The 20,452-nt window shown below is 37.8% G+C and overlaps 1 protein-coding gene across 1 annotated transcript in view; it reads right to left on the bottom strand.

The window, feature by feature from the left end:
* RASSF5 (Ras association domain family member 5) overlaps positions 1 to 20,452 on the bottom strand; it is an 81,291-nt gene that overhangs the window by 40,930 nt on the left and 19,909 nt on the right. Inside the window, exon 2 of the mRNA XM_070939797.1 lies at positions 7,440 to 7,561. Within this exon, the coding sequence (XP_070795898.1) occupies positions 7,440 to 7,561 (122 nt within the window). The remainder of the gene's footprint in view (positions 1 to 7,439; positions 7,562 to 20,452) is intronic.

Raw genomic sequence — 20,452 nt, 5'->3', positions numbered from 1 at the left:
CTACTTACAGTCGGAGACTTCCGGTGGCACCGCAGGTGCCGAAGACGCTCCTTTTGCGAGCGCCAGCCCCTCGATCTCGTAAAGCTGCTAGAACAATCTGTCTAGCGGCTTGAAAACTTTCTCCCCAGGAAAAGGGGAGAAAGAGAGCAGACAGGCATAGGTAGAGCTCCCCAAGGAGCCCCAAGAACAATTCTGGGGCTCGAAGGGTGAGAGCTCCCTGGAAGCCCGACAGAGCTCCGGATCCGGGATGTTTCTGCTTTAAGCAGAAGAAGACGCCACGACCACCCCTGCAAACAACACTTGGAATAAACATCATTCGGAAGCAGGCTGAGCAAACTCAGGAGAGATCAGATTTGCAAGTACTGAACTTTAACTCCAAATGTGTACTACTTCCTTCTGATTCATTAAGAGGAGAAAGTGAAACCAAGATGGTGATTGAGCTTTAATGGGGCGTGAAAGCGAAAGTTAAAGAGGAAAGTTTCGTTTAGCACTGGTAGCCCCTGTTCAAAACTAGAGATTTTTGCTTAAAAGAAGATTAAGGCTAAAAAGACTACGGCAGTGACCTTTTTTTTAAAAAAAAGGATTGATATTATTTAAAGACTGTTTATAAAATGTTTTATAGATGGCATCTAGAACCTAAAAAGCTAGCCTGTATGTATCCAAGTGTGCAACCTAAGTGTTGGAGATGCGAATGTGATGATGCCACGTATTATTATATATGGTGGACATGTAAAAAAATTAAGGCATTTTGGATAAAAATATGGTGGATTATTCAAAATATTCTCAAAAAGAAGATAAAATTTACTCCACAGTTCTTTTTGTTAGGTATAATTACAGATTGTACTGTTATAGAGACTAAGTTGATTTTAAATTTAATAACAGCAGCCAGACTTTTGGTGGCTCAGTACTGGAAGAAGGAAGACTTGCCTACTATTGAAGAATGGACATTAAAAGTAGTGAATTTAGCAGAGATGGCTAAAATTTCAGCGTATTTGAAGGATCATTCAAATGAAAGATATATATCGGAATGGAGAAGATGGATTGACTATATTCAAAACAAATATCGGACTAAAAACTTCAAATAGCTTATGAATGAAACCAACTATTTCTTTTTGAATTATGTTTTGTTAGTGGAAAGGGGAGTTAAAGAGCAAGAGGGAATTAAGAGCTTACAGAAAATTAGCATATTTTAGTTTATGTTTGTTAAATGTTATACCCTGTATTTGCTCTGGGAAGTCTGGGGTGGGGGGAGAGGGGTGGGAGGGAGAGATGGGAGGTGGGGTGGGTGGTGGGTGGAGGAGGGAGGGTGGGAGGAGGGATGGGGAGAAAAATTGTTGTAATATTTGATAAAACTTTTTAATAAAAAAAAAAACTACTTACAGTCCTGCTCTGGTAGTTCCTACCCCAAACTGCAATGACTTTTGAGATTTTCAAATTTGCTCGTCCCTGGAATTGTGGCCAAAATAGGTTTTGTTTTAGTAAATATTGAACCAATAAACACCACAGTTCTGTCTGTCCAAAAGAAAGTTGACAGTGACAACATAACTTAGAAACTAAACAACCAAAAAAAAAATTGGACAGAGGCAGAAGATGTATAATCTACAATAAAACAAGGTTTATCAGCAGGATAGGCTGTATTTTTACCTTGCCAGACACCTACAGTAAATGTTTTAAAAATTAGCATGGAAGAAAAGGATGGGACTCAAAAAAAGGGTTTCTTTCTTCACTGAGTAACATTTGATTAAAACGTTATGTTTGTGGACAGAAAGATGAACAAGCCACAGTCTTCTTCTAAGCAAACTCTACAACATGACACTAGTGATTTTTATCACTTCACTTAATGATTTTATACACTTATAAAATTAAGATTAATTTACAATAATAACTTACGTAACTTTATCAAAATGTAGTGTCTTAAACAGAGAAATAATTTCTTACCCTCCAAAAGTATAAATAGGAGCTAAGAACCATACTTTCAAATGTATTTTGGTGCCTGCTGTTGAACAAGGCTATCTACAAAATCTAAATCTTTGAAAACTCTGATTTGATAGACATTTAAAAAAATCTCAAAGAAAGTGTGGCAGAGGTGATCATCTCACTGCCTCACTGGTTAGTCTGAATCATTATTGTATTCCTCTAAAAAGCACTAAGAAAACATGCAGCACATAACCTTTGCACACTTATGCCAAGTGGCAATCAAAAATTACAGCATGTTTCCTAGTTATCAGCACCTTTGGACCAGTTTAATCTCTAACTAAGTGGCAGATTTCAACAGTAATAGTTACAGGAATACCTAAATTGAGTCACATGAGAAATGTATGTATTTTTTTTCAACAAGATGCAGCAGTCCTCTTCATCTCATAATTCAGGTGACAGAAAAGGTGTTCCAAGTTTACTGCAATTTCGCAAGTATGAAAAAACCTGTCTGTCTGCTTTTTTTGAGCCCTGTCCAATAATCTTTGTTCTGGCATAACACTATCCTTGGTGAGCATGTGCTCTCGATTAAATTAATTTACCTTTCAGCTCCCCCAAGTGCTGTTGACGGGTAAAACAGTTATACAGGTATCTGTATCCTGACTGTCAGGATGGGAAGAAGGAAAGGTTCATGAACAGAAGTTAAGTCCACTATAATTGTAGAAACTCTTAAAACATTGCTAGACATAACTGCCTCCTAGTAACTCCTCAACAGAAGCCTAATCAAAAATAGACTAGCAGACTATCAAAACAGACTATCAACGCCCGCACCATTACATTTAACAAAAATTAAATTTTCCAAAGGGTAGCTTTCTAGATTGAATGGTTTACTCTTCAAATAAGTTAAATAATTTATAAATTATATAAGATATATAAACTGGTACAGCATTAGAAAATTGATTTAGTCTTGTTAACACAAGTTCATTTTCACAAAACACTTGCGAAGAAATGTCTACCTGTCACTGGATCAATGTTATTTAAACCTATAGGAATCATTCTGACTGAAAAAAATTACTTACTCCCTTTTGAAAGGCCCTTCATAAAGCCTACAATACATGTATTTGAACTTGATCATTTTTTAAGTTAATTGACAATGTTTTCCCAATGAATAATATTTTTTCATTCAAATACCCTGGAGAAATTCCGCATCAATGTTTAAAATATTTATTTTTCCTCAAGATCACATATGTTATAGCCCAAAGAATTTTGGGGTGGGAGTGAGGGCTGTCATTTGTTCTTTGTGCCGGGTGCATTTCTATTTTAACTTTGTACTTCAATGATGTTTGTTCAAATTTTAACATTTTACAATGTCTACTGCAGTTTTTCTTCAAAAGAAAATTTTTCTGGGTCTTTTATAAAAGGTAAATAATACTGCAAGAACAGTAATTAAGATAAAAATAAGAGAACTTAAGTTTTTAGTATATCATGGGTGAGCTTTAACCCTGTTTCCCCCCAAATAAGCCCAAGTTATTTTTGGGGAAACATGGTACTATATAGAAAGTTACCATCAAACCAGGGGTGAAATCTACTTATTTTCCCTACAGGTTTGGAAGTGCATGTGCAGACCCTCTGCTCATGCACAAACCCTTCTGTGCATGCGCAGAGGGTAAAAAACAGATTACTTCCTGGAAGTAACAATAACTCGGTGGGTGGGCAGAGCCTCGCACTACCGTTGCTACCGGTTCTCCGAACCACCCATTGCCATCGCTACCTTTTCAGCTGAACCGGTCCGAATCGGTAGCATTTCACCCCTGCATCAAACACCCAAACCTGTCAAGGGTTGCATTCCCTTAGAGCAGGGGTCTCTAACCTTGGCAACTTTAAGCCTGGAGGACTTCAACACCCAGATTCCCCAGCCAGTTCAAGTCCGCCAAGCTTAAAGTTGCCAAGGTTGGAAACCCCTGCCTTAGAGCAGTATTTCTCAACTTCAGCATCTTCGTGTGATAGTCAAGTTCCATAAATCTTGAAGTCTACATATCATAAAGTTACTAGGATTGAGAAATATTTCCTTAGACGTTGCTGGGATAATAAGAAGACCTGAAGAGGAAGCAGAGGTAAAAACAAAAATATTTTTTTTCTTTGTTTTTCTACTGCAACCTTCTCTCTCCAGGCTCTCCCCTGATATACTTTTCTTACTAGAAAGATTTTGAACTAATCTCTTGCTGAGGGTTTTTTTAAAGAGCCACATGTTCCTTTTGGGACAGAGGTTGCCCTCTTTTGTCCTAAGCAAAGTTATTGATAATCACAGATAATGCAATGTACTTTTTTTTTTTTTGCAAGATGGAAGGAAGGAGCAGTTTCCCCCTAGCTACAAATATTTTCCTGCACAAAATCCTTTGAAAAGAATAGATGCACCATAGAAACAACCATAAATCTAGAATATAAAGAGAAACAAAGGATTGACATTTTTTATACTCAGAATGTAAAAGAGTAAAAAATCCAATATTTTCAAATTGATAACTAAATAAAAAGCATTACAGGAAATTCAGCATTTGCCATTAGGTAGAAAATCCATTTCTCTACTAAATTTGTCTCCAATCCAATTGAAAAACAAAAACAGAGCACTCTATTCTACTCCAGAAATCAAAAGAAGCAGGCTTTTCAAAACCTATTTATTTTTCTTTTGTTATTAAAACAAGAAAGAGCCTTGTAGCCCTTTAAAGACATTTTTCCTGGTATAATTTTTCACGATCATTTGAATCTTCTATGGCAAGGCTCTTTATTTTTCCTTATATCTCTTTTAAAAAAGTCAGCTTCTGTTACTGAAGGATCACTTTGAATAGCATATAAGTGGGACACAGTGTTAAATGAAATATACAATAATGCATACATTTTTTCCAGAAAACAAATATTTTTACTATGGAAGCCTCCTGCTAACTTTAACATCAGGTTGAAACAACTTGGCTTTTTAAATTTTGCAGTAAGGATCAAGAGGGGGAGTGCAGGCCAAAACAGGTAGTCCTTGACTTACAACCACAATTGAGCCCAACATTTCTATTGTTAAACAAGACAGTTGTTAAGTGAGTTTTGCCCCATTTTACGACCTTTCTTGTCATTGCAATTAAGTTAATAACACAGTTGTTAAGTGAATCTGCCTTCCCCGTTGACTTTGTTTGTCAGAAGTTCACAAAAAGTGATCATATGACCCCAGGACCAGGGGTGAAATTCAGCAGGTTCTGACAGATTCTGGAGAACCGGTAGTGGAAATTTTGAGTTCGGAGAACCAGCAAATACCACCTCTGGCTGACCCCAGAGTGGGATGGGAATGGGGATTTTGCAGTATCCCTCCCCTGGAGTGGGGTAGGAATGGAGATTTTGCAGTATCCTTCCCCTGCCACGCCCACCAAGCCACACCATGCCCACCAAGCTATGCCCACAGAACCAGTAGTAAAAAAAATTGGATTTCATCACTGCCTAGGACAGTGCAACTGTCATAATTACATGTCAGTTGCCAAGCATCCGAATTATGATCATGTGACTGTGGGGATGCTGCAATGATCTTAAGTGTGAAAAACAGTCAAAAGTCACTTTTTTCAGTGCTGTTGTAACTTCAAATGCTCATTAAAGAATGGTTGTCGAGGAGTACCTGTACCAAAGATCAAGAGCCAGTAACTCTGTCTTGCAGAGATACTGCAGTCAAAGAAATACTGTACCGGAACCAAAAGGGATCTGACTAGAAGAATAGTTGTAGTTCTGATAAAAGTCATGAATATATCCAGACAATAAAAAAAAAAATCACAGACCCAAATTCCAAAGCTGGACGTGTAAGGCAGACTGAAATTATTGTCTAGAGTAGACAGCTTCCAACACCGCCCTACTAAACTCTTGGCAATCAATGCCTCCCAGACCCTTTTAGTGCTCTTTCGTCCCTTACACCCCCCTTTTCTGACCTGACTCCTGGGCCCAACAAGCAACCCAGACTGCCTTTGCTTATTCTTGCTTATTTATATTCTGCTAATTTTATTTATATTCTACTAATTTTAATTCATTTGGTTTGATATTGGAGCCACCAAGAATCAAGTTGGAGGCAGGCTATACCTAAATCTAAAAACAATAATAAATTCTGACCTACTCCTCAGAGGAAAAGCTCAGGTCATAACCAACTGCAGGATTGTAAATTAATCCTACTAATTTTGCCCCTTTGTTGCAATGGTGACCAAACAACTCTTGATTTCCATTTCCAACTTCTCTATGGAAGGTAATGCTTTAATATCATGGGAACAATCCCACTTTCTTTCTTTTATACTAGTGCAACATTTCTAAAATACCACCTCTATAGTACCTTGCGATGCTCTATCCATTTGTCTATTTTTTACAGGACACGGAGCATATTACCAGGAAAAAGTAATCTTCCTTTTATTTTCTAAGAATGCCTTTGGATGCTAATTTGGAGTGCCTTGAGGCATATTTGAAAATGAAAATGCCGGTTGAAGTGTTTTGCTTTGCAGGACATCAGCTTCTCTCTCTCTCTCTCTCTTTTTTCATGAAATATACCATTAAAAATTATTGAAGGTAAATATGGCAGGAATCTGGTAGGTGCCAAAGAAACTATCTAAGAGCTCTAGTTGCTATCTCCTGACTTAAGTCAAACATCTAAGTGTCTTACATTCTGTGGCCAAAAAGATTGGTCTCTTGCTATTGGTTAGCAGCCACTGTTCAAGACATGATGTCTCAGCTGGTCATTATGAAGTAGAACCTCATGAATTTGAATTCCATAGCAGATCCTGGCATCATTCAATAATTACCTGTCTATTCCTTGCATAATCAACTTGTGCCGCTAAAATGTAAGCTATTTTCTGTTGTACTTCACAACCTCACAAAACCCCTGCTCCTTCCTTATGTTTTCTTTGACATCTTCTCTTACATCAGTACTATTATCATGAATCTGCTGGTTCTGCACTAGATGGCATATTACCACTTCTATAAATACATGTGCCAAAATACATTTTTCTGATTTCAGCCTTAATCTGCATCAGTATATATAATCAATAATTTACTAAATGTAGGCTACACATTAGCACAAAATGCCTCTATTTTCATATGGTCAGATATATGAGCAGAAATACAAAACATAAGATATATGCCCACAATGGGGGAAAAAATCTACTAGAGGATGTAATATCAGTATTTGGGGGGCGGCGGGGGAGAAATTTCAGGTCTGAGAACATTTAGAAATAAATAAAATAATAATTAGAAGTCAGCACGGGTTTGTTAAAAACAGATCATGCCAAACCAATCTTATTTCATTCTTTGACAAACTGACTAAATTAGTAGACCAGCAAAATGCTGTGGACATAGTATACTTAGACTTCAGCAAGGCATTCGACAAAGTAGACCACAACCTACCTTGACAAAATGTCATTACTCCTCTCACCCACACAAGTGAACTATTCCTGTATTATCTCTTAGCTTCCAGAAAAGACTCAGTTCTGTTCCTATTTAGGTGGAGATACTACATGTCATACCTGGCAATAGTTCTGTGTTAAGGTATTTTCTGGTGAAGGTTTGTTGTGGGTCTCTCCTTCCCGTTGGCTGCAATCCAGTTGGATGAGTCTTCTGCATTCCTGATGGCAGGTGTATTTGCAGTCTAGGGAGGAAGAATGTAATGAACTGTAATTAAGATATGGAATAAATACTAAACACCCTTTTTCCCCAATGTGTGCATTTTGCAGCACTGAAGACACCGCAAAAGGTATAAACCAGTCTGAGAGTGGAGAATGATTAAATCCACAGTTAAGCAATCAGGATCTCAGAAATCAAAAATGAAAAAGCAACAACAAACTGATGTCATTGATGAAAGTCTATCAACACTAAGACATAATTATAAAGAAAAAAGTTAGTATCCTCTTCAAGGTTTGATTAGCCACAGCTATCCATATTTTTACTGCATATATAGGATTGCACACTGGTTCCTATCCATATAAATAAACAACCCCCTGGAAAATAGCTCCCCAAACCAATGTGTTGTAGCTTCCGAAAACAATTGCATAATCATAGGCTTCATTTCACACAAAGATCAGATGAAATCTGAAATCTGTGCCTAGACTGTATAATTGCATACTAAAGGTGAGGGAACTGCAAGGCTGATATTTTTTTGCAGAAAGAAAAAAATAATATCCGAGACTACAGTTTAGTCTCACTAAGTGGAAGAGATTTTGTATAAACAGTCAAAAGATGAAGACCACATCTCCAGCCTAAAGTAGTTCAGCCCAGAAAATACCTTTTACATCATTTATTATTTACAAGAAACAGGTCAAAAATCTCTGTAATGAAACCTGGAAATCATAATTCTGAGAAAAATTCTATGTTATCCTTTCTGTTCAACAATGTGGCACAGCAAATGTTCAAGGGGTGGGGGGCAATTTAGTCACAGCACCTAAAAGAACCTGGTGGAAAAAGATTTAATAAAGTAGAGCCCTTTATTCTCATAAATGAATAATCCATAATATAAACATTTTATGCCAAAATCAATATTTATGCCATAAAACTCTGTTGAACATGAGAAGCACTCTACTTAAAGCCAACATCTTTATGTCTTAGATCGATGTTTTAATTGTGATAGGGAGAAAAAACTCTTAGTTTTATTTTGTACATAATGTTAAGTACCTCAGCCACATGGGTCTGGCTTACCATTCAAAGAGGAACTAGTGTGGTTTGTGCTGTTGTGATAACAACACATACAAAAGGTGCTATATATGTTTTGGACTACAACTTGTGGATTTTCCAGTCATAAATGCTAAGAAGCAATTTGATGCCCCAAATATCAAATGAGCATTCAATTGCCTAAATAATGGCAGTAAACTGATCTAATGTGTGTTTACAAACTGCAGCTAAAGCACTTTCACAATTAATAAAGCAATTCTTGTCCGCATAGCAGGATATAAGAATGCAGGTAATGCTATCTTTATATCTTTCTTAGAGCTGTCCCACTGGCATAACTGACCACTTTTGGAATCTGATGGACCTCCTAAACCATTAGTTCAATCCAACACAACTCTTTTTATATTTGTTTGGCTTGAGCAAGCTCTCAGGTAAAGTGGCCATGAGTCAAATAAGGTGCCATTCATCACAAGATTTATAGAAATTTCATCTTCAGATTAATCATTAATAGACAGTCCAACACTTTCTTTAAAACCATGAGAGGAGCTGTGCCTAACATGCTTCTCACAGCAGAAATCCTGGCATAATACAGCTATATTGCTTTAATATGAGATAACGTCAATGGTCTCAGCTGCCTTGCTAATATATTGTTATTCTTATTATACTAAGAGGCTGTTATTAGAGAACTGAATGTCTTTTCGACTACAGCACTTGGGATCCAATGTTAAGAGGGGGGAGAGAATAAAGAAATCAATTAAATCAAAAAGCCTGCACAGCATTGTAATTAAAAATGAAAATGTAAAAAGGCAGCTGGCCACAGTGTCTGGATGCCATTAAACTAAGCCTCTAGGGGAATAGCAATTCCTCTCATACACAGGTGATAATTTGGGAAGAAAGAAAACTGGCAATTTTTAATACTAATTTGTAATAAGTTAAACATATCTTCAGTTGGTCTGCATTCACAAACATACATGAGTTACACAAAACATTACTGTAGGAATTATTTAGGAATATTAAGAAGTCAAGTGTTTTTTGGGAACAACACACAAACACATTAACCAATGACAACAGGGACATTTAAATTGACTTATGGTTTGGATAAAAGGGATTTTCTGATAAGTGGTTTTGGGTAATGAAGGAAAAGGATTGGGAAACCTAGGGGTTTTTTAAAAGTGTATTTTCCCCCAAGTGTGTCCAAGTTTGTCCTGTGAACACCAACAGCAGAACAGTGCAATAGGGGCTTCAGACACCTGGAGTAACTTCTTTTGAACACTGTTTGCCTTTTACAATAAATAGCAGTCAAGTCAGTCTTGACTTCCTACTCCTGTCCACTCCAGTTGGATTAATTAAACTAATACACCTATCTTGCTTTGTTTTGGCTATGATTTATTTAAGATACAAAACTCCTGTTTCTTTCTGTGTTAAGATTATATGAATGTAAATAATGCTTTATGGAATCATCTAGAGAGAAGAAAGCTAAAGTACCAACACTTTATTTACCCATCATCTTTTCCAATTTTAAGTTCATTCAGTCACTGTATCATAATTTTATTCCCCTCAATGCTATTTCCAGTTAACAAGCAGCACATGCCAAAAAGGAATTGGAGAAGAAACTCTATCTCTATAATGACTTCTTCAGTTTGTAAAATCTTTTCATTAAGTGGACTTAAGACTGCCTGCAATTTCAAGAAGAGTGAAGCATGTTCCATTTCATTAAATTATTGCAGAAGAAATACTGTAATATATTTGAAAATGAAAGTCACTTCATAATCCATTTGATTACATTTAAATCTTCTGCCTACAAGTAGTATGTCACAAAGAACTTCTCTTAAAATGGGAGTGCAGAACTATCGGCCACATGTAAACCTTCATCAAACCTTCTGTAACCTCCAGAACCCCCTTTAATGCCTGGGGGTTAAATGACAAAATAGGTATTAGTTCTATACATGGATACACCCTTGTAAAAACATAAGGAACTCTTTCACCTCTTATCCACTCCCTCTCCAGCCTCTTCCACAAGAAGGTTCTTGAATGGGGTCTTCAAGCTGACAGAAGTGTATCAAACAATTCTGCTTAACAAATGACATCTGTTACCACTCTCTTTGAATACTACTACTGTCCTTAAGAATATAACTTTATATTTCACAATCTGCTTTACCTGTGAGACGCTGCACTATGCGCTATTATCATACAAAGAAACAAAATGAAACTAATATAATTTTCTATATAAACTTACGAAATTGACTAGGCCACCCTGTCTGTCTAGGCTGGAGAGTGTGGTGGCACGACAGCTTCCCCGGCACCTGGATGAAGCTATCTATCTGGACCCATACCAGTCGGGCTTCAGGCAGGAGTACAGCACAGAAACGGCATTGGTCGCGTTGGTGGATGATCTCTGGAGGGCTCGGGACAGGGGTTGCTCCTTTGTCCTGGTCCTATTAGATCTCTCAGCAGCTTTTGATACCATCGACCATGGTATCATGCTGCAGCGGTTGAGGGGGTTAGGAATAGGGGGCACCATACTGCGGTGGTTCTCCTCCTTCCTCTCCGATCGTTCGCAGTTTGTGTTGGCAGGGGGGCAGAGGTCGACCTCGAGGCGCCTCGCATGGGGAGTGCCGCAAGGGTCGGTTCTCTTGCCCCTTCTGTTCAACATTTATGTGAAGCCACTGGGTGAGATCATCCGTGGTTTTGGGGTGAGAGTCCATCAGTACGCTGATGACACTCAGCTGTACATCTCCACCCCAGACCACCCCAACAATGCCCTTGATGTGATGTCTCGCTGCCTGGAGGCCGTGCGGGTCTGGATGGGGAGAAATAGGCTCAGACTCAACCCTTCCAAGACCGAGTGGCTGTGGCTTCCGGCGTCCCGATATAATCAGCTGGTGCCATCGTTGACTATTGGGGGTGAATCTCTGCCCCCCACAGAGAGGGCTCGCAATCTGGGCGTCCTCCTGGACACACGGCTGTTTTTAGAAGAGCATATGATGGCCGTGGCCAGGGGGGCTTTTTATCAGGTTCGCCTGATTCGCCAGTTGCAGCCCTTTCTGGACCGGGATGCCTTGCGCACGGTCAATCACGCCCTTGTCACTTCCCGGCTGGACTATTGTAATACTCTATACATGGGGCTCCCCTTGAAGAGCACTCGGAGGCTCCAACTGGTCCAGAATGTGGCCGCACGGGTGGTTATGGGTACAACCCATTGTGCCCACGTGACACCCTTCCTGCACGAGCTGCACTGGCTCCCAGTGGTCTTCTGGGTGTGATTCAAGGTGCTGGTTACCACCTTTAAAGCGCTCCATGGCATAGGATCCGGGTACCTTCGAGACTGACTTCTGCCACCAATAACCTCCCACCGGCCAGTCCACTCCCACAGAAAGTGTCTCCTCAGGGTGCCATCGGCCAAGTTATGTCAGCTGGCGACACCCAGGGGGAGGGCCTTCTCTGTGGGAGCCCCAGCCCTGTGGAATGAACTGCCCCCGGAAATGCATAAGAGCTCCGACCTCCGTGTATTTCGCTGTGCCCTCAAGACCTTGTTGTTCCGGGCTATCAATGTAATGATTTTAAATTAGGTGTTTTAAATTTGGGGAGTTTTAAATTTGAGTCGAAACTATTTAATAATTTTAATTATTTTTAATTTTTAATTGATATTTTGTTTTGTGCTTTTAATAGGCTGTACACTGCCGTGAGTCTTCTGGGAGAAGGGTGATATAGAAATAAAATTATTATTGTTGTTGTTGTTGTTGTTGTTGTTATTATTAGACTAGGTTGTGAAATTGACTTCTGAAAATTAGCAAGTGAATAAGGGGAGAGAAGGGAATGCTACTGAGTGCTTTCCCCCCTGGAGAATGGATGGTTGGGAGTGGAAGCACTTTAAAACAAAAACAATTGATTGCTTGAATAGGTGCATGTTTACAACATCAATTGAAGCCTATGATTATAGTTTATTGGTTACCAGCACCATAATATTCTTCAAGAATCTCCTTTTACCCTGGTAATTATGGCTTTGTGATGAAATGGCAAACATAACAGATCTTGCACTACATGATTCTTGAGTAGCATCTGTGTTCTGGAAAGTGCCTTCCTCCCTCCATTTTACAGACACAAATGCATACACATAGCCTGAATATTAATTAAACTATAAAATAACAGAAACAGTGTAAAAGATTTATTATTGTTTTTGCTGTTGTTATGTGGGTAATCTATGATTAGACTCATAATCCAACTTTAATGGAAACGTAATAACTCAAGGCCAAAACAAGGACATAAGAATTATTAAGATAGCCACTAAGAATATAGGAAGTTTCAAGCAGGGTGGGGTTGTGGGCTTTGTGGTTTGTTTGTTTGTTTGTTTTTTGTAAAATTAGGGTGTTCGGGTCCAATAAATTAAATATTTCCAGATATCGAGAGGGTCCTTTAGGCCTTGCTCTGAGGGCTCAAATCCTGATGAAAACAATGGATTTCATTTTCAGGGGTATTCAACTTCTATCTACAAGACCCCGTATTTATAATTTTTTCCAACTGTTTTTCATCAATCCAAGCATTAGCCAGTATACCAACATCAATGAACCAGACTCTCTTCTTTTCAATAGCTGTTACATCCAGCATGTTATGAACAAGATGCCTGTCTGTTTGGATCTTAATTATCTGCTTACCCAGTATATTTAAATAGACAGTAAGTTCTCTACTTATTTGAAGGAAGGAGGCATAGAAATAGGCTCCCTTTATGGGAGATGCCCTCAGAAGCATAAGTGGGCACTACTCTCATGGCCCCTGACCATTCAAAACAGTCTTTAAAGTTTTATGGTTGTAAGATACTGTACCTTGTATATTGTTTCAGGATGATTGCTGTGATGGATGTTGTGATTGGATTTTATTATGCAAATTATTGCTATGTACCATTTCGAATCTGGTAAATTGAAGCAGCATAGAATGATTATAGGTAAATAACTGGGCCTCTCTTTTTTATCATTTTCACATTTTTACTACTGGTGTTGGAGTGCCTTTATATTTGGAAGGAGAATTCACTTAATTGCATCTAATCAATACTATGTTCAATAGCTGTTTTATAGTCCCAGACTTTGGCTGTTACCTGTATATACTGCTGTTTCAGGATCTGCCTTTTTATTCTTTTCATCCATGTTGAAATAAAATATATTACGAATTAAGAATACAAATTCTGCATTTATTAATAATGGCAGAGGGAAAAGGCGGGGGAGGCAAATACTACTTTAAGCCAAAGTGGAAATAAAACATTTAATGAAATATGACAAGAGCATCTTTCTCAATCCATAAAAGGAAATAGAACAATGGCACTGCATTATGAGGGAAGGGCTAAAAAATATGTAGCAAAGTTGAAAGTTGAATAGCTCAGCTACACATCACCTGAAAAGGAATATGGATTTCAGAGAAGCAGAAGAATAAATCAGAAAATCAGGCACATATACAATGGCTACGGGGCTACCCAACTCTCTGGTTCAATATACTTCATGTGTGATCCCACTGGTATCTGCACACATACATAGCCCTCTCATCATGTTGAAGCTTCCAGAGGAAAGCCATGTTAATTTTTGCAACAAAAAGAACAAAGATTTGTGATACTTTAAGAACCAACGCATTTATTATCACATTTAATTTCACTGAGAAAGGGCCAAGAAGCTACATTTATCACAAAACTTGCAGATCAAAACACCTACATTCCTTCCAAAAATTCTGCCAATCTACATCTTCTATGGAGGTATAGATGACTAATGAATTTAAATTGCTAAACACCGCTAGGAATTTATTATTGTGCAAGCCAGCCAAAATTTCCAGTTTCTGAACCCAAAATAATAAAAAAGGAAGGAACTGGTCAGAAGGTTTGGGAATCAAGCAGCTCTTCTCAGGATCTGAATAGCTTTCAGAATGTAAAACATTGATCTACTTGGAATTGTCTGCTGCATTAAATCTGTATAACCTGACAAAACAGTGTGCGGTTCTTGGGGGGAGGGGGGAGAAAAAGCTATTTATTTATTTATTTATTTATTTATTTATTTATTTATTTGTTCGATTTATATGCTGCCCTTCTCCGGAGACTCAGGGCGGCTTACAATGCGTTAAGCAATAGCCTTCATACTTTTGTATATAGCTGCTTAGTAGGGCTTTCGGCCCCTCCTAAGTGGTGTTCTTTTTTATACAAAGTCAGCTTATTGCCCCCACAATCCGGGTCATTTTACCTACCTCAAAAGGATGGAAGGCTGAGTCAACCTTGAGCCTGGTGAGATTTGAACTTGCAATAATTGCAGGCAGCTGGTGCTACTTAACAGCACTTTAGTCTGCTGCGCCACCAAGGCTTATTATGAGATATTCTATCTGAACTGTGTTCATAAATGCATACAGTATTAGCTCTACAATTGCAAAAATGCTCTTCAAATGCAAGACAACACACAAAAAGCACATTATTGGGAAATGAAGAACATTTTATAAACATTTCACATATGAATTTTCCAGTTCTGGATGACAGCTACTTTGTCACTACTGGATAGTGATAAAGATTTTTCCCAAAGATGAAGAATAATTTTAAAAACTCCTAATGCTAGCTCTAGTCCTATTTAAGTACTATATTATGGAAGTGATATCATCTAAAGCAATGGCAAAATCCAAATTTTTTTACTACCGGTTCTGTGGGTGTGGCTTGGTGGGTGTGGTGTGGCTTGGTGGGCGGGCAGGGGAAGGATACTGAAAAATCTCCATTCCCACCCCACTCCAGGGGAAGAATATTGCAAAATCCCCATTCCCTCCTCACTCCTGGGGCCAGCCAGAGGTGGCATTTGCCGGTTCTCCAAACTACTCAAAATGTCCTCTACTGGTTCTCCAAACTGCTCAAAATGTTCGCTACCGGTTCTCCAGAACCTGTCAGAACCTGCTGGATTTCACCCCTGATCTAAAGGGTAGATGTGCCATGGGTAGGGTGCCATGGTTGCAAGAAAGCAAAATCTAGCTAGTGGAGTAGACAGTAGAGCATTAAAATGCTAATTTAAAAGACTTTTAAATTGAGAGGTTTGACTGAATATTATGTTCAGTTGCCATGAATCAACCTAATATAGAGAAATCAGAAAGAAGGCAGAGACCATATGCTGCTGCTTCAAATGAAAAGTAAAGGGGTTTGAGTGTTTACTGGAATATGGCTAATTTTTGAACTGCTGTTACCTAATTTAAGAAGAACTGAGCAAGATACTGGCAAGTGTGTGTATGAATTGAAAGGAGAACTACACTTGGAAAGGAATGTCCCCGAATACAAAGGCACAATTGTGTTGACAGAGGCAAAGCCTAAGGACTCACCTTGGAAAATAAGTAAGAATCAGACTTCGTGAAATTATTAAAATTAAAATAAGCTATATAGAAGGTGGGGCATTATAAATACATCAAAAACTCAATCACATGCTTGAGTTTAATTTAAATAATCATAAATGTTGGTTCTTCAAAATCCTTGTATAATTTGAAATTTCTATGACTTTTCTCCATTAATGATTCCAATGTATGTTTAACTCTTTTTCTTTTCTTGCAATTGATCTCCTGGCTTCTAACATGTGGTTTCCTTATTAACTTCTATTATTATCCTCTGTCAGGAAAACATCAGAAAAGATTCCTTTATACATCACTGATTAGTAAGAGATGGCCCAGTGAGTTAGCATTTTGCTCCATCATCTTAATTTATTAACATTATTATACATTGAGAAGCTGAATTTTCCTGCTATTAATAATACAGTACTTTTGAAGGCTAGCCATGAATGCCAGTCTATTTAGACAAGCCCTCAAGGTTCAATAATTTTAACTGATAGGAGGTTCCTATCAGGATTTTGATGGAATTTTTTAATGCTGTATATTTGAAGCACCTTTTTTACTGTACGATTGCAATTATTTTTTGTTATATCTCACTTTATAGCCACTATCCCAAAAGTATTCTGTATGTTACTTCTTCCTTTCCTCATTCACCTAACACCAGCATCTATATCAAATAATAGTTACAATGTTTCTATGTATTAGAATGACGATTATTATGTAAGTATAAATTAACAGTCTTTGGATATCAGCCAACATATTTGAAAAGTGATCAAGACTCTGTATTACACTATTAGTATTAGTATAGCATACATACATATGCATACATATACACACATTTTAGAATGTTGTACAATACTGTGCAAACCCTTCAGAATTGCTATTTCTTTTAAAAGGGGCATCCAGTACTTCTGAAGTTGACTGCATCATGCCACAGCTAACAAAAAGTAGCTGTGATCAGAAAGGAATACTTCCCACTTTTCTTGTAAAAATTGAATCTCTATCCAACTGTGTAAGGCAGCCAATTCAGAGATTAAATATGAAATAGGGATGTTAAATTTCTGCAGGGCAAAAGTATAAGAAACCCCAAGAGAAAAAAAAATGTGGTAATGTACCATTTATAGCATTTATCTGGTATGAGATAATTGTTATATTTTTACTTGGAGCAAATTTTGCTTAGATACGCCTTAGGGCAAGAGCAACATGATTATTTTGTTTAAATGAAGAAACTGAAATAAAAGAAAATATACTAAATATGGTAATAGTGGCAGGTAAACATCTGAGTTGCAAGAGCTGCTATGTAGTAAAGGATGCTTCACATCAGTTTGGAGATGAGCACTGTAAGCCTCATTTACAATCCAGAAGAATAGCAAGGGAGGGTCTAGAAAATATTTAGCCTAAATGAAGTTGGAATATTTATTTATATCTCACCTTTATTATTTTTATAATTCAAGGCACTTAATGTACCTAATACTCCTTTCTCCTCAACTCCTCACAAAATAACCCTGTGAGAATGTGAGATGAGTTGGACTGAGTGTGTGTGACTGGCCCAAAATCACCCAGCCAGCTTCCATGCCTAAGGCAGAACTAGAACTCCCAGCTTCCTGGTTTCCAGACTGGTGCCTTAGCCACTACACTAAACTAGGTCCCTTCTCATATTTCATATCTTCTCATAATTCACAAGTTATTTGTTACAATGGAATGAAAGAAACGTTTTAGGAAGCGAGTTCCAAAAGACAATAATTGTTTAGGAGAAATTAATTAGGGTTTTCTCCTTATAGAAAAACACATATACCCTATTTGTCACATACAGTTGAAACACAGACTTCAGTCAAAAGCCTTCTTGAAAAGGTCTCCATGATAACTTTCTAAATCAGAGTACACATGGTCACCAATGGTTCTCATTTCTAGCCCAGCTGACATAATAGCAATAACAAAGTAATCTTACATAATCTGCATAGGCATTATTAGAAAATATAAATGGTAGCTGACAACAGTCAAATGCTTTTTAGCAGTTTTTCTACTTGTACTTTATAAAAAATGTGTTAAAATATTTCTTTAAATACTAGATTACAAACATAGTTGGAAAAACATAATTAAGGCTATTGAATCCCTTGGTCAAGATTTAAGTCCTGAGTGAAAGCATCCTTATAGATTGGAGTCCAGCCTCTTCCTGAACACAATGAAGGAGACTCCCTTCTTCTTTGGAAACTGTTTTTATTAACTGCTTTTCGCATTAAAAGGTTTTCCTATATTCAACTTGGAATCTGATTTCCTAATAATTTAAAACCATTACACTGCATCCTGTCCCCTGTTACACTAAAGAATGAGTCCCAGTCTTCTGTGTGATACCTTTTCAGATATTTGGAGCATCCATAACTAAATTATATATATGTTTATTTGAATTAATGAAAATGTTATTCCTATATATAAAATTACACTGAATTCACAATAACCCCAGCAGAAAAAGGAAGGGGGGGGGATACCTCTGTTAGTGTATTCTCTGTAAATCTATAGCAAACCATCCCTTCCATTTTAAAGGTTAATTATTTAGGGAAAAACTAGTCCTCTTTTCAGGTGAATATAATAGGAACAGATTTATTAATGATGCACAAGTGCAGTCCTCAATTACACAATAATGTTTCAGTCTCTGAACTGAATACTACTATCTTTAAGTGAGGCTTTCAGAATTAATGCAGGAAATCCATTGCTTCAATCATCACATTGGTCAAGTACTTCAACAGTCAATTAAGCTTATTAATCGAGAGTGCCTCAGCAAAACTGAGACACGTTGCATGGATCTGTTCTAATGCTTCTGAGCCTCCTTTCCTATTTTGTTGGCGTGTGCAGGCAAAAGACGGAATTTCACTTTCAAATGCATTTTTAATCAACTAATGGCCAAGAAAGATGGATTTACTGCTGCATATCATTGTGCAACTTATAATAGTTACAATCATTTATTTTTCAGCTCTTTTTCAGCCCACATTATTTTTAAGCCATGGTAGTTTCATTCGAACCTTTTTCTTTTTCTATACAGCATACAATACAAGGAAAGGACCAGTTTCATTGGGGGCGAACAGGATAGAAATAGTTAAAGTGCAAGTATGAATATTTAATTATTAGAATCAGGGGTGGGATTCAGCAGGTTCGGGAGAACCAGTTGTTAAATGGGTTGAATCCCACCACTGATTAGAATTATCTCCTCCATATTTGCTTTTCCCTTTTTTATATCATACCGTATTTTTTGGAGTATAAGACACACTGGAGTATAAGGCGCACCTTAGTTTTTGGGGAGGAAAATAAGAAAAAAGCTGATTGGCAGGTGGATCGGCCTCCCGGAATACCCCCAATCAGCTGTCCCCAGAGGTGAATTTTAGCAACAGGTTCCTTGGTTGTGAGCTCCGTGCCTTGCTTTTTTTTGGCTTTTTTTTCTGCTTCTGAAACTTCTGAAACTCTGTTTCAGAAAAAACTTTTTTTGGTGCCTCTGAAAGCCTCCGAAAAAAAGCTTCAGAAAAAAAGCCTCTGAAGCTCTGTTTGGGGGCTTCTTTTCTGAAGCTCTGTTTGGGGATTTTTTTTCCTGAAGCTCTGTTTGGGGGCTTCATTTCTGATGCTTTATTCAGCCTCTGAAACCTCCATTTGAGAAGCTGGGTGGGGCTACATTCGGAGTAGAAGACGCACCCAGATCTTCACCCTCTTATTTGGGGGAAAAAAGTGTGTCTTATACGCCAAAAAAATACAGGAATTTGTTTTATTTCTCTTAATGTCTAATTGAACCACTGCATATATTCCAATACAGGGGCTGCTTCTTTTTGATTATATCACAGAGTATAGCAACAATAGATGTTACAATTTAGCATGATACTATAACCTGGCTACTCCAGACTGATGATAGGTTATGAGGATTTAGTTATCTGAGGTATGGAGATAAGCAACATGTTTGAACATAGAAGTAATATGGGTTGCCTAATTTAGCTGAAAACAATACTTACCTTGGCCGTTTCTATTCTTTCATGTTGGTCATCTTCATAAAACAAGTTGAATTGTCAGTCTCAGTGGAGAAATTAGTGTATATAGTTAATTGATTCAGGCAACTAACCCTAAAAGGATTAAATTTAGCTCAAAATAAATGCAGGTACGCATAAGGAAAATAAATCCCATAGAATTAGTCATTTTTGTAGGAATATCTAAACCCCACCAACTGGCTGCAGCACAGAATATACTGCGTAGATAGTACTATACAGCCAAGCCAAAACTATACTGACTAATCAGAACAGAGCGGGATGGTATAATGAAGCTTTGCCAGTATTCTTCTGGAGCAAGGTACGCAAGAGATGGTAGGCAAGGACTCCATATTCCCAGATATTGCATTTTGATCTTTATACAAAAGACAAAAATAGGCCAACATGTCAAAGGCAGTACTGTAAAAGACAGATTAGAAATACAAACCCAAAATAGGTAAGAAAATAGTAAGAGAACACCTATCCACTCTCGATGAGTTCAAATCACTGAGACCAGGTGGATTACACCGCAGGATTCTGAAAGAGCTGGCAGATGTGATCTC

Source organism: Pituophis catenifer, unplaced genomic scaffold (genome assembly GCF_029215685.1).
Source record: "Pituophis catenifer annectens isolate HBS135680 unplaced genomic scaffold, rPitCat1.0.hap2 SCAF_3, whole genome shotgun sequence".
In the NCBI taxonomy this organism is placed as follows: Eukaryota; Metazoa; Chordata; class Lepidosauria; order Squamata; family Colubridae; genus Pituophis; species Pituophis catenifer.
Note: the sequence above shows the minus strand (reverse complement) of the source record. Positions and strands in the feature narration are given on the sequence as shown.